This window comes from Melanostigma gelatinosum (genome assembly GCF_949748355.1).
Source record: "Melanostigma gelatinosum genome assembly, chromosome: 8".
NCBI classification, from domain to species: Eukaryota; Metazoa; Chordata; class Actinopteri; order Perciformes; family Zoarcidae; genus Melanostigma; species Melanostigma gelatinosum.
The window spans coordinates 24,745,139-24,758,352 of record NC_136641.1 but is presented as its reverse complement, the minus strand read 5'-3'; the positions used below and the strand labels follow the sequence as shown (position 1 = coordinate 24,758,352).

The window sequence follows — 13,214 nt, the reverse complement described above, 5'->3', positions numbered from 1 at the left end:
ATAATAATAATAAACAAAAAAAGGTAAAAAGGTGTTCGTTCACTGGTACAACATTTTAGAAAGCAGGATTTGCAAGAAATGGGAGGATGATGATCTTTAATGTGCACTCTTCTTGAACATTTTAACAAAACAGATGTGGTCCGGTCACGGGTTACCATGGAGAGGAGGACACGGGGAGAGAGGAGGTGGCAGCACGGATGGAGAAACAGAAAACATGGCGGCTGTGACTTCCCGTCAGACTGCTGTGGCAAACCCTATCCGATTATTGCGGCGGTCGAACTCTGTGTAGTAGCGGGCAATGAAGTTGGCTCCCAGAATCCAGATGGGACCTGTAGGGGGCGGCACATCCAAGCCCCTGAAGGTGACGATGCAGACGTCCCCTTCGATCTGGGATTGCTGGAGCCGCAAAGAAAAAAATAAAGACACTTTCAGCATGAGCCACGGAAACATATTTTACAAGTTTTTTTCAACTTTAACAACAAAGTATCTGCAGCTGAGAGATAAATGTATATATTGCTCCAGTATATTCCCACCTGAAACAAAGTGGAGTAGATAGATAAAGCAACATTAATGAGTTCATCGAATTGTGCATACAGCTCTTGAGTAATTGTGTTTTTATCTGCGTGTTTAATGGTTTTATGTGAATTACCTTGTTGTTGAAATGTGCTATACAAATAAACTTGCCCTTGCCTTGCCCTTGCCCTTGCCCTTGCCCTTGCCCTGCCTTGCCTTTTATAGAAATGATTCAGTATTCATCCGCCTGCTTACCCATAAGATGTAATCCTCATGAGTGAGGGAGTATTCCTGGCCACCCAGGTGGAAAGTGACGCTGGGCAACGCCTTGACAGAGTCACAGTTGACTTTGTACTGAGGAAGAAAACGGATCAAAACATTTCTTTTGACAGACAAATGTTTTTGCGGGAAACAATGTTGCGTGTGTGAGGAATTACTCCGCTTTCATCCAGCTGTGCTCCGATGGTTTTCATCAGCGCCGACACCGAGGAGGCCGGGCCTGTGATGTAGGAGGAGCCGGTGTCGATCACAGCTGTGCAGCCCTCCGCGCACAAATGCATCTCCATCCCCACAGAAACTCTGAAAGGGTGAAGGAGGAGGTAGAACATAAGACATGTTGTTTCTGAACACACACACACGCTGTATAATGTGTGAAGCAAATGTCTTACCCTTTCATGGTAACTTCCCATTTGCCTGTCTCTCTGGTGTCCATATAATTAAAGTTCCCAGTGTAGTAGTTCGGGTCGGTGCCACCGAGGACCAGCTCTCCACCTGGGGAGTGTTTTGGGTCCCTGCAAACCATCAATAAATCACCTTTAACCCCATTTGTCTTCCCTGATTGTTAGTGTTTTCCATCTATGGTTGCGCTCTCCCATAGTTTAGTTCTATGACCTCTCGTTCTTGTGAATGTTCTCCAGAAACTCCCAGGGAACCCATTATCAACATCATTCTTCTCCAACTTGTTTCCTTTTCCCATATCTCACCATAATAAATGAAGCAGTACTTTCTCAAAAGACCCTCTTGTCTCACTCATGTTGAACAAAAAAGCTCATTGGCGTTTATAATAACAGAATATAGTAAGAGTATACGAATGATGATTACTTCTGCAAGTAGGAAAAAGCAATCATTTTTTTCTGCCATGAGGTTCCAATAGTCTTCTGAATCTAAACATAATCTAAACCTGTTTTCCCTGTTCTGATGTGAGGGTTCCGGGACAAGAGGATGTCAAATGTGTACATATTGTAAAGCCCTCTGAGGCAAATTTGTAATTTGTGATTTTGGGCTATGCAAAAATAAATTGAATTTAATTTAATTGAATCATTTTCTCCTCTGCAGAGCTGACTCCGGACCAAACGACATAGCAGGTGGACCCACCTGCTGTAGTAGATGGAGAACACCTCTTCCTTGAGGACATGCTGAGACATGATGCGGTCAAACACGGGAGTGATGCCATCGATGGCCACGTTGGGGTAACCCATCCCCAGGACTCCGTCGAATTTGGCGAAGATGAAAGGCATGGCCGACAGAGAGGCCGCTTCAGCAAACACCTGCACCACCGGGATGCCACCAACCTGCATAAACAAGCTGAGGATCAGAGGTCGGAAGTGTAGCCCGTGAGAGGACATGAAAGCAACAATTTATGTAGAGAAGAGAGCCCTTTCATCTTTTTAACCGGAGATTATTTATGAACTCACCACGACCACATCCTCGCTCAGAAATCCCCTGACATTTCCAGAGGCATACTGGATGGAAAACCCAGTTCCGTTCTCAATGTAAGTCCGAGACTTGGAGGCATCGTACCTGTTGTGAGTAACTAAAAGTTCAAAATGCATTTGAGTCGTGAAACAAACATGTATCTGGGAACAACATTTTCTGTATTTAATTTGTTTAATCCCGCAACAGCAGAGTTTTGTTTTTTGCCCACTTGAGGGCAGCGTAAACAAGTTAATATGGCAAACGTTTGAGGCAACGTTATCATTTATGTGGAGTCGTGGTTCACATGCCAAATGTGAGCCCAATTTTTATCCTCCTTTTTGGTCTCCACCAACTCCTGAGGGAAATATCTGACTCTTTATCTGTTAGCTGTTCCACTTTTTTCACCGCTTAGTCGCAAACTGTGTCTGTGTATTTGGTGCTGAGTATACAGTCGTTTTTTTTGTTGGAAACAGCTGCCGGCTACAACAAAACATTTACTCTGAGAGCGGTGAGAGTGAACCAAGACAGTAAAGTTAGACAGCTCACGGTGCTAACAGCTCGCGGTGCTAACAGCTCGCGGTGCTAACAGCTCGCGGTGCTAACTGCTCACGGTGCTAACTGCGCAAACTACGGCAAAAGGGCTGACAGACGTTATTCCACTATATCTTTACATAGACAGTAACGTTAGTTGCTTGCTGCTATTTTGATGCTCTGAATATCGAATTTAGCACCTTTAAGTAAATGTTGTTTTCTGGTTTGTGTGTGTGGACACTTACAACAGGCAGTGGAGAAAGGTGAGCAGCTTTGCGAAGGCACCCACAGGTTTGATGAGCCGGTATCAAACACCACGTTGAACATCTGGGCCGGAGAGCCGATACTGATTTCCCCAAAGTACTGAGTCTGTGAGGGATAAACAGTAAAAACATACATTTCTAATGAAGCAATTTCTGACTTTCCTAAACCGCCTTATGCTGTTATGATGGGGATATAATGTATCTCTTTGAAAACTTTCTTTTCCTTGTGCTTTTAGATACAAATTTAATTCGAAGTCACGAAGTACGAGAATAAGTATGACTCCTATCAAGAGAATGTTCCAATCCAAAGTCATTTGGACCTGCAGTTTCACTCTCGGAGATGTGCTGAAGCCTCTTTGATGGACGGCTGCTTTGGCCTTCAAGACACTAAAACGCTAAAACAGCAAATTCAGTTACCTTTGTCTCCGTAGATTTGGATTTGCTCCCAAATGCATGACCTTCATCAACACACATCAACTTCCTTTAAAAATATAATTTGCAAAATTGTCTCACGTCCAAGTAGTTGGTTAGAGGAGTGGGAACAGTCCCGTTGTTGTCGCCTGTGCTCTTCTGGGCCAACTCAGTCAAGACCTGCTCTGCAGAAACTCCCATCTGACTCAGTGTCTCTCTGATGGAGGGCATCTTCTTCAGGGAGATTCTGGAAACAATACAGACAAACAAGATAATTGAACTCCAGGTGACACAAACTACAGGACCTGCGTTTGTCTGTAGAAATTCCATAGCACTTTATTTATCAGGCTGTACGTCAGCCTTCATACGCCTGGTCGTCATCCCAATATGACAATGAACCTTTAATAAAGCACAGACTGCTTTGCTCTCAAGTGCATAGCCAGAAAAATGAACAAAGGCAGATGTTAAGCCAATACTGAAAACATCAGCTTTAATAATGAGAAAATGAAAGTCATTTGTTTTCATGTCTTTGTTGTCTTTGCTGGTTGCCGTCATATCTTTTTCCCGTATAGTCAAACCTCGCCGCAGTACTGTACGAAGGAATAAAGTTCTCACCTTCTCAATGCACGGCTGGAGGCCACGGTGGATGTCACAGCAACCAAACACATCCAGTAATTCATCAGTTGTGCCATGTTGAATTCACCGATGATTGGCGGAAAACACAAGCCAGCGATGAAGTCTGTATGCAAAGGTGACTTTCCCGGTTATGCGAATATTCCACGTTTATTGAAATCGCAGTTTTTGAAACCTGCCTGTCTCTCTTTCTGACGGACCCTCGACTCTCTTTATACCATATGCTCTTCTCTGTCCTCCCACCCGTGGCCCACTAGCTCTGGCTGGGAGCTCTGCTGGAGGTATACCACTTGAGAAAAAAAAGCTCCGCTTCCCTCCTCCCAACCCCCCCTCCACCCTTTTGACTCGGTCACACAACCCCTGCTGTGATAAACAGGTCCCAGTGACAGGTCTGAGCTTTGACCTTTTGTAAAAAAAACGCCGAAAAAAAACGCCGAAGACAGAAAGCAGGGGTGCGGAGCTCCTGAGATTGCTGACGTCGGTGGGATGGACGCCTTGTCTGCCGGGCTGTGAGAAGCTTTTAGAGGGATTGAAACATGTTCTGAGCTGCCGGGGAAGATTAGTTGGATGTCGCTTGCCTAAAAGTCACTTTGAAACGTCATGATGCTTCCTCTAACGGTGAAACGGACAATTTCGTGAGAATGTTTGAGTTAAAATGTGGATTGCAGTTTTGTGCTGCAGTTGATAACAGTTATCTCGTCTTGTCTCATTTTCCCACAGCCGTCAATGCCTTATCTGTGAAGCAGATAGAGTTTTACACCTCTCTGTGGACCCTGCTAGACTTCTTTCATCATGCAAAGTCAACTGCAGCCTGTGCACCACTTCAGTATTGATTCTCACATCAACAGGCTGAGGGGGAAAGGACAGGACACATCTGTCAGTTCAGTTCAAGGACGGGTCCAGGGAAGGTATCCTCGCAGGAGACGGGGCCCCTGCTGAGCCCGCTGTGTGTCGCACCGTTCTTCTTGATACTTAATCATACCGCGTTGCTTCTCACCGGGTTTAACACTGTCTGGGAGGATTCCAACAGTATCTGACCTGTCAGGTTGGGGCCGTGTTTTGGTACTGTACCGACCACCCGGTCGAGCCAGGAGATACGTGGGCGTCCACGTCATGCACAAGCGCAGACAGCAATAGCAGAGGTCAGAGGTCGGCCATACTCCCTGTGGGCAGAGCTTCCAGAAAATGATAGGGCAGTTTCGCACAGTTTACTGAGGCAGCGATGACTTACAACAACAGCAACAGCAATATTTACTCATAATTTCAGCTTGTTCGAATTTACGAGTAGTGGCTCATGTTAACTTATGAGGAAGTTGTGGAAGTAAAAACAATAAAATGGGCTCTATTCTGACCTCTTTTTTAGAAAAATCACATTTCTTTAACAATCAATTTATAAATGAAAATTAGAATTTGAAAAGGGTCGCTCACAGGCTCACAGGCGCTCACAGGCTTGGTGGGTTTCATTTTGAAATGTCTTGTACAACGAATACGAGCTTGCATACATCGCTGCTTGTTTTTGAGTTTGAATGAAGTGTGTTTCACAACGCCTTGCAGCCCATTGGTGTCCAGATGGTTGTAGTCATTCAATCACACAACAGCATATACAGCAGTGTTTGTTGCAGACACACCTGGCGGAGATCTGCACTCTAATTACTGCACCTTCTAGCTGATTTTGTGGCCTGTTGGGGGTTAGTGGAAAGAGCTGTAAAAGCAATATTTCTACCCCCTTATAAAGTCGCTGTGCATTTTTTTTGTCTTTTGGTCATTTGATAAAATGAAAAATATTGTTTGATGCAGCTTTGAGACCACATATAAATTATAACCACATCTATAACTCAGGCTGGTTTTGACAGTACATTTTAGGGACAATCTCACAGACATCTGACTCTTGACCTGCTAGGTTAAAGTCTCTTTCCCACACTGCCTTTACGGAGCCATGCGTCACTCCGGCCTGGCCTTCCACCTTTCCAGTGAGTCCACTCCACGGGTGTGCATGGGAAATGTAGAAATCCTAAAAAATGATTTATTTCAGCGTCATGTGATTTTTAGTGTCGTTCAGATTTCCTCAGATTTCACACTTCAAATCAAAACGCTGCTCAGCTGTCCGTAAATCTTCAGAAGTGATGCATTTGTGGTCATTGAAACAAACTAAAGTAAATTGTGATTTTAAAAAAGTAAGCTGTTGATGAAGGTGCAACAGACCAAACCTTAAAGGGGTCTCTGCTGACAGACAAACATCAGAGGCAGAGGATATTGTTGGTTGTGAGCGGTCTATCTGATAAGAACGATATAAAGCAGAGCAGTGCTTGTTTGCAGGAAATGAGACTGAAGGGAAGGCATCACTCAACCTCAAAACTCAAAACTCACACAACTTTAAATCCCAACCAGCCGGTGTGAGCCACAAAATATTAAACACTGCTGCTGATTTATATAATTACGGGGACAAAACCCAATAATTTGTTTTTGAAAAGGAAGCCAACAAACTCCAGATTTGAGATAAGAATGTGATTCCATCTGGAGACAATATGTGGGACAGTCTTCCCAACATGGTGAAATATGTAGAAATTGAGACCAAAGGATGGCGTAAAAACACATAGCATGTGCGAACACATGCTATCCGTCTCCGAGAGGAATGTGCGTAATAGGGCTATTTGTCAGAATAAATCATTGTTTTCATTTTTCAAATGGTTGTTTGATTCCCTCTTTGGCTTTTTTTTGTATTCTGTTTTTTGTGGAATAAACATGCTGTATCGCTCCTGACCAGCAGAGAGAAGCATTGGCCTTAAAACACATCAGAGCAGAGCTGAGAGCAAACCAGAGTTCACCTGAGTCAGTCTGTACCAGATCTCATGCAACTGTTCGGGCGTGTGCACACCTTTGTAGAGGCGTACTTGTGTGCCGACATGCAAGCGTATGTGATTGCATGACCGTATGAGTCGAGAGCAAGTGGGTTCTCGTGGCATGTTTGCTTTTTTTCATTCGCTCAACGACTTGGGTGTGTTAAAAGTGAACCATTACAGCATAAAATCATGCATTCTATCATATTAATTCCTATTAATATGAATTACTTGAATTTGTTTCGTTTTTTGTTGCAAAAAGTTGCAGTACATTTAAAATATTTTGTTGTAAACTGGTTTGCATATAACAGAAATCATAATAAATAAATACATATATATATAATGAACAAATAAACACCATCTATATTTAATTATTTATTTGACATATTTAGTTATTTATTAGAATAACATGTTAACATTTAAATGAAACAAAAATCTTTTAATAAATAAGCCTTTTCCACAGCATGTGATAGTAGTAAAAAGCACAGGTGTTGCTAATAACACCAACGAGGCATGACAGTGAGCCAGCATGCACAACACCAGGACTCTGAGACTGCAACGGCAATCATTCATTTTATTATTTACACGTGTTTGTCCTCCTCTGACATGTCGAAATGTCCTCTGTGAAAAAGGCCCATCGTTACTATCCAACCTCTCTTCAAACAGGTAATCAGTGGTGTCAGCTGCACATCATTTGAACTAATCAAGAAAGAGGTGTGGAGGTACAAACTCTGAGAAAAGGAAAAACATAATATCCCATATAATTACTATAATATTAATAATAATGAAGAAAAATGTAACAATGAGGAAAAAAAATTAAATGAAGTGATTATTTTATGCACTGAAATAAAAGCTACCACATTCACCATCTAACTAAATGATTCTGTACATCCAGAATAAGTAAATACAATGCATTAAAAAGGCAATGATTAAAGATTATGTACAGTTAAATAAGGTTACCCAGATCTGTATTTGCCTATCGCGTTACATTACAAAACCTGGTGGGTGCATGCGTGTAATCTGTGGCTTATCTAGGAGAGAGATAACATGTGAAAAGATCTGGTTTGTGTCCTGTGAAGATGCACTCCGATTCCCAGGGAGCTCCATTAGGAAACAGGTGCGCCACAAAAGACAAGAAAACATCTGGTGAACACACGATAAACCATGGCAACCGCAGTTGTTTTGCCGCTCAGTGTTTGAGATGCAACAAAGTGTGCCAGTCCATCACATGGACCCATGAATATTTAATAACAGCAGGCCCGCAGTCACACGGTGTACATGTGGATGCCCTTATTACTGTAGCTCTGATTGTTTGCCTCCAACATCTCTTGTTGACGAGCTGCGTCGTTTCCTGTTCATGAATACAGTTTTCTAAGGCTTCTTCTGTGACTACACGTCTGGCTATATGGTTCTCTCGCTCTACAAATAGACCCTTTTACAGCCAACGTCATGATGACGTCATGATGATGTCATGATGATGTCATGATGACGTCGAGGCGTTAGCTGGAGGCAAAACAAAGAGCAGCGGGCGAAAGTCACACATTGAAAATGTCGTCTTGCTGTGTTGGCTGACAGAATCGATGTATCATACATTTGAGATTATAAACTGTGATTCGAGGCTCTAGTGAGCTATATTGTCGATGAAGTGTTTCTGAGATGGAGAGAAAATGTTGCTCATAGGTCAAACTACTAGAGACATGAAGAGATGGCCCACTGTTTGGCTAATTTTCTGTCATGACTGTAGCATGAAAGCACGGTGGGGTTAGCAAGCTAACTAGCGGACGGCCGGCTACTTAGCTAGCTTGCTAATTACGTGGTGCTTTCAATCAACACTGATTACAGAAATGGATCCGAACTAAATTGTCACCTATCTGGCGATAGCAATGTGTGGATGAAGCATTAAGTTGTTGAATTTTACTCATTTCGTGGCTTGCTAGTAAGCTAGCTCCCTTGCTAATTCCACCATGCTTTAATGCTACACCGGTCACAGAAAATGTCCCTCTGTCTCACTCTTTGACACTAGGAGATTAGCCTATACTTTGCTTGGACGAGAGCAGGCGGGAACAGCAGAGACTAGCTAGCTAACTAGCCTGCAAGTAATCTGCAATTAGTGGAGTGGTCAGCTAACATGGTCCCGTTGATTAATGTTAACTTTCTGTAGAAACACCCCGGATAATGATATATATTGAGAGAAACTCAAATTTACTTTTGCCCTTATGAAAAAATAACCCAATAAAACTTGCTAGCCAGCATCAACGAACAGGATTTAAAGGTGTATCTATCACACACGCAATAAAACAGCATGTGCAGTGAAATGCAGTGAGGCACAGCATCACAAGATAAGGACAAACTCTAGCCAGCTGATAAAGACTGATAAAGACACCCAGCAGTGGAGCCAAAATGATTCAATAAAGGAGCGAGCAAAGCCACAGTACTAAGTGAAGCCAACTGCTCTGTGGCCAGCATCAAAGCCTGGCTAATATCACAAACAAGGCCACTCATTCCAGGGCTTACAGAAAGATCCGGCAGTTAAAAACTTTGTTGCTTTGTTTACATTACATCATCCTGTGAAATATGTGTTTTTAATAAGTGGGGCAATGTGCTGCTTTTTAATAAATGCATAAACTGGTCTTATGGCCTACCGAGCCTGTGGGCCAAAGGTGGCCTCTTGTGTTCTGATATCACATTGCAGTTACTTTGTTTCCCTGATCTGCGTTTAGATTTCATCTGTTACATTAACAGATGAAACAGATTTTGCAGATTAGCATTTTACATGAGAAAACCTATCAACATTTGATAAAATATGTTACAGATTTACCAGTATAACAGTTTATAAAGTGTTATAATAAAGTTATAATTAACTCCAACTTATAGCTACACCATGACAGGGGCCATTCTGCACAATGAGAAACCCTCGGTTTTTTTTTACTCTTGCTACATTTTATGCATAATAGTATTGCATTTTAACTTAAGTAGAGGTTTGAATACAGGACTTTTACTTGTAATGGATTATTTTTACACTGTGGTATTTCCTTAAATATAGAATCTGGATACTTGTAATCTGGATACTCCTCTCAAGAGTAAATAAAACCAAAACAATAAGAAATTCATCTTTGTGGTTATAATGACCTTATAGGTGAGCACGTCTTTGCAACATGTTCTTATCCACTGTTGGTACAAAACTTCAACAAAGGTCTTGCACGCCATAACATCTTGATCGGTTGATTGGTGTGAAGAGGTTAAAAGTCAAAACTCCCAAAATACCAGAATGAAAGCTCATTAATTAAATGTGATCAACAGCGTGCAGGTTTCTTTGCTTTGTTCACTCCGTCCCCCTGTTGAAATAAATTCATTGAATGCACCAATCCTGTATCTAATAATATCTGTGTGTGTGTGTGTTAGTGAACGAAGGTCATTTAAAAGAAGAGTCGGCTCTTTCAAAGCGGTCAGACATGATCACATGACAGGACATCCTTATTAAAAAAAAAAGGCATCCTCCTCTAATTGCTTAGCTTCGTGACTTCCTGAACAACAAGCGTCCACATCCTCGCACCAAACATCCTCTCTGTAGTCCTCCTAATAACGCGCTGACTCATCTCATGGAAACGTCCGATTGTATCACATCTATTGTCGTGGTCTCTGTTGTCTTGGAGACCGTCATTGTTTTTCTCCATTTTTGGCAAAAATGCTTTTGTTGCTTTGCACTGCATTTCCCGGCAAAGCAGTTTGAACTATGTTGCCAGAGTTTTCCTCAAACATACGTCATGTGCTCAATGGTACTCACCAGAAAACAAAAGTCATGAATGAAAAAAGTGGCGAGACATCATAGATGGAGAGTAGAAACAGAGTAAAAGTCATGACACCTTAGACTCAGCATGTAGGGATTAAACACACAAGATGTAACTTGTTTAGTTCGTTATGAGTTATGAGTGCTGGTGAGCAGATTCTTTTCTGAATTAAAGTTTGTACCGTTTTTTTAAGAAGTGCACAAAGTATAAATACAGTGCAGTAGTACATAAATACAACAAATGTTTGACGGCACGTTTTCATTATAAAAACAGTAGGAGAGTTTACTTTCTGTTGTGTTTCTTTCTTCATATCTAACTAGTCCAGAGCCCATTCACAACGTTCAAAACAAAGGACGATCGCTTGGCTCCCGGGATTGCTTCTTGCAGCTTTATGCAGTCTTTATGCTAAGCTACGCTAACTGCTCCTCGCTGTAGCTGCATATTTAATAGACAGATATGACGATGGTATTAATCTCACTCAATCTTAAGTTATGATCATAACTGCAAGGTTTGCGTATGGAAACAGTTTATTACATCAAAACTGAAGAAACTAGAAAGATACACTCTGTAGAGTGCAGATATCCGCCAGCGGTGATTATAATAATTGGGCCATAAAACACTTTTGAGTGCATATCATAGACATAAGCGATGATAAAAAGCATTACTGTGTACATAAAACAAACAGATGCTCTATTTAGAAGCAAATAAAAGCAAAAACGGCTCCAGATTATCTCCTCCTGATGAGAAGAACAAAGCGCTTGAGAGGATGGAGTTTAGGCAAAATAAACATTCAAAGAGCATTCATGTTTTTGTCACCTTCTTCTTCCATCTTTTGATTGTGGAAAAGTGTCTACTTACGATACTAAATCTTTAAATTAGAATGAATTACATCGTTGTCTGTGTCAGGAGGATGTGCGGTGTTTATGTGGATAATATGCGATGTTTGATGGGAGAGACTCGTGGCAGCATCTCAGAACAAAGGAAACACCTTCTTGATGCTTGTTATGAAAGATCTCAGCTATCGAGGCTACAGCCTCGTGTTGGTGACAGCAAGTAGCCCAAACAGAAACTCACGAGTCAGTACAGATCAACTGCTCTGGTTAATTGAATTATTTTTTCACTTTTCTGCGTTTTCTAAATATAAATCCTATCGTATACATTCCTGTCCCACATACAACACAGCTCCACCTTCCGTTGTGACTCTGTCAGTCGGCATCAGGTGCCTCAAAGGCAGCAATGTCACTTTTATTTTGTCATTCAAACCCCATGAGATTTCATGGAGAGATTACAATAGGAAATGTGGAAGTATGAATTATTTCAGTGGACATACTTACATTTCTGTCCTGCAGAATGGGTTGAACTGTGGTGTAAAAGGAGCCATGTATGCGAAGAACCTAATAAGGAATTGAATTGAACTTCACAGGGTTTTATTTGTGTCCTGAACTTTGTCTACCTCCTACAAGTTATTCATATAAATATTCTTGTTGTTTGTATTTGAAATATTTCCAGGAACCTAATTGGAACCTGAGGTATTGTGTTTTTTCTGTCCTCGTGCTCTGTGTCGTCATAAGCAGCATTCTGTCCTCTTGTCTGTGGACTTTGCTGATGACTGTACTGGGTTGTTTTTTCTTGATCAAACCATCCCTTTAAATGTAATTTGTAAATACCTGAAGAGTGAGGCGGTTATATGCTCCCCCCACAATCCTCTCATCGTGGAGAGCATTTATGCTTTTGCTCGTTTACAGTTTCTTTGTTAACTTCACAATAGTTGTGCAGAACAAAATAAGCATGAATAAGAAAAGGAAAGTCCTCAGTTTTGTGTCCATTGTCCTCCTCAAAGCCAAAAAACGTGACCGCAGACGTCCACTATGTATGTCTGATAACGTCGCTCGCTAATCGCTCCAGTAACAGCTGCTTCCCCCGCAGGTAGACGGTAGTATTATAAAACGCAGAATTGAACTGCACAACAGCTGCTAGTATCGATAACAAGGCCAGCAACGCCTGTAATACCTCTGGTAGTCGATCGATAATCAAGGCGGTCACGGGGTCAGTGGCGTTTTCAAACCGCACCGTTTTGAGCGGTTTAAAGCTCCGGAGTAGCGTGGGCGCCAGGCATAAAGGTAGCAAAAGATCTGCGTTTTAAAATGGAAACGCGGTAATGTGGATGGAGCCTAAGTCCTGTGGAGATGTTTCTGTCAAAGCATTGGTAAATTATTAAATATCTTTTGCACCGTGGCTTCGAGTGTGCTATTATATTTTTACACTCGTGTTTCCCCCGTGGTCAGCACATCTCTCTCATCCTGAACACAAACTTTGTTATGTGAAGTGAAGACAAAACACTTTTTGTCCACTTCACCGGCTGAGACTATCTGATTTGGAGCTGTGAGCTGCTGTACTGAAAAGTCGAGGTGGAAGAAAACATTATCTTGTTCAGTGAAATATCTCTAAACGGAGCATGAGGTCTGTGTGATGTGGATCTCGTGGCTGCTCATAAAACACGTCAGCAGCAGTCTACCGGCAGCAGAGAATGTGTTCGTGTGCAC

The 13,214-nt window shown here is 41.9% G+C and overlaps 1 protein-coding gene across 1 annotated transcript; it reads right to left on the bottom strand.

Moving 5' to 3' along the window:
- On the bottom strand, positions 1-4,138 carry ren (renin). Its single transcript, XM_079273048.1, has 9 exons — positions 4,029-4,138; positions 3,516-3,660; positions 2,985-3,108; positions 2,208-2,326; positions 1,888-2,084; positions 1,182-1,304; positions 951-1,092; positions 769-867; positions 1-396 (listed from the first exon to the last, which is right to left on the bottom strand). Exons 1-9 carry the CDS (start codon positions 4,103-4,105, stop codon positions 235-237), a joined length of 1,188 nt encoding a protein of 395 aa, XP_079129174.1. The 5' UTR covers positions 4,106-4,138; the 3' UTR covers positions 1-234.
- Positions 4,139-13,214: the final 9,076 nt, after the last annotated feature.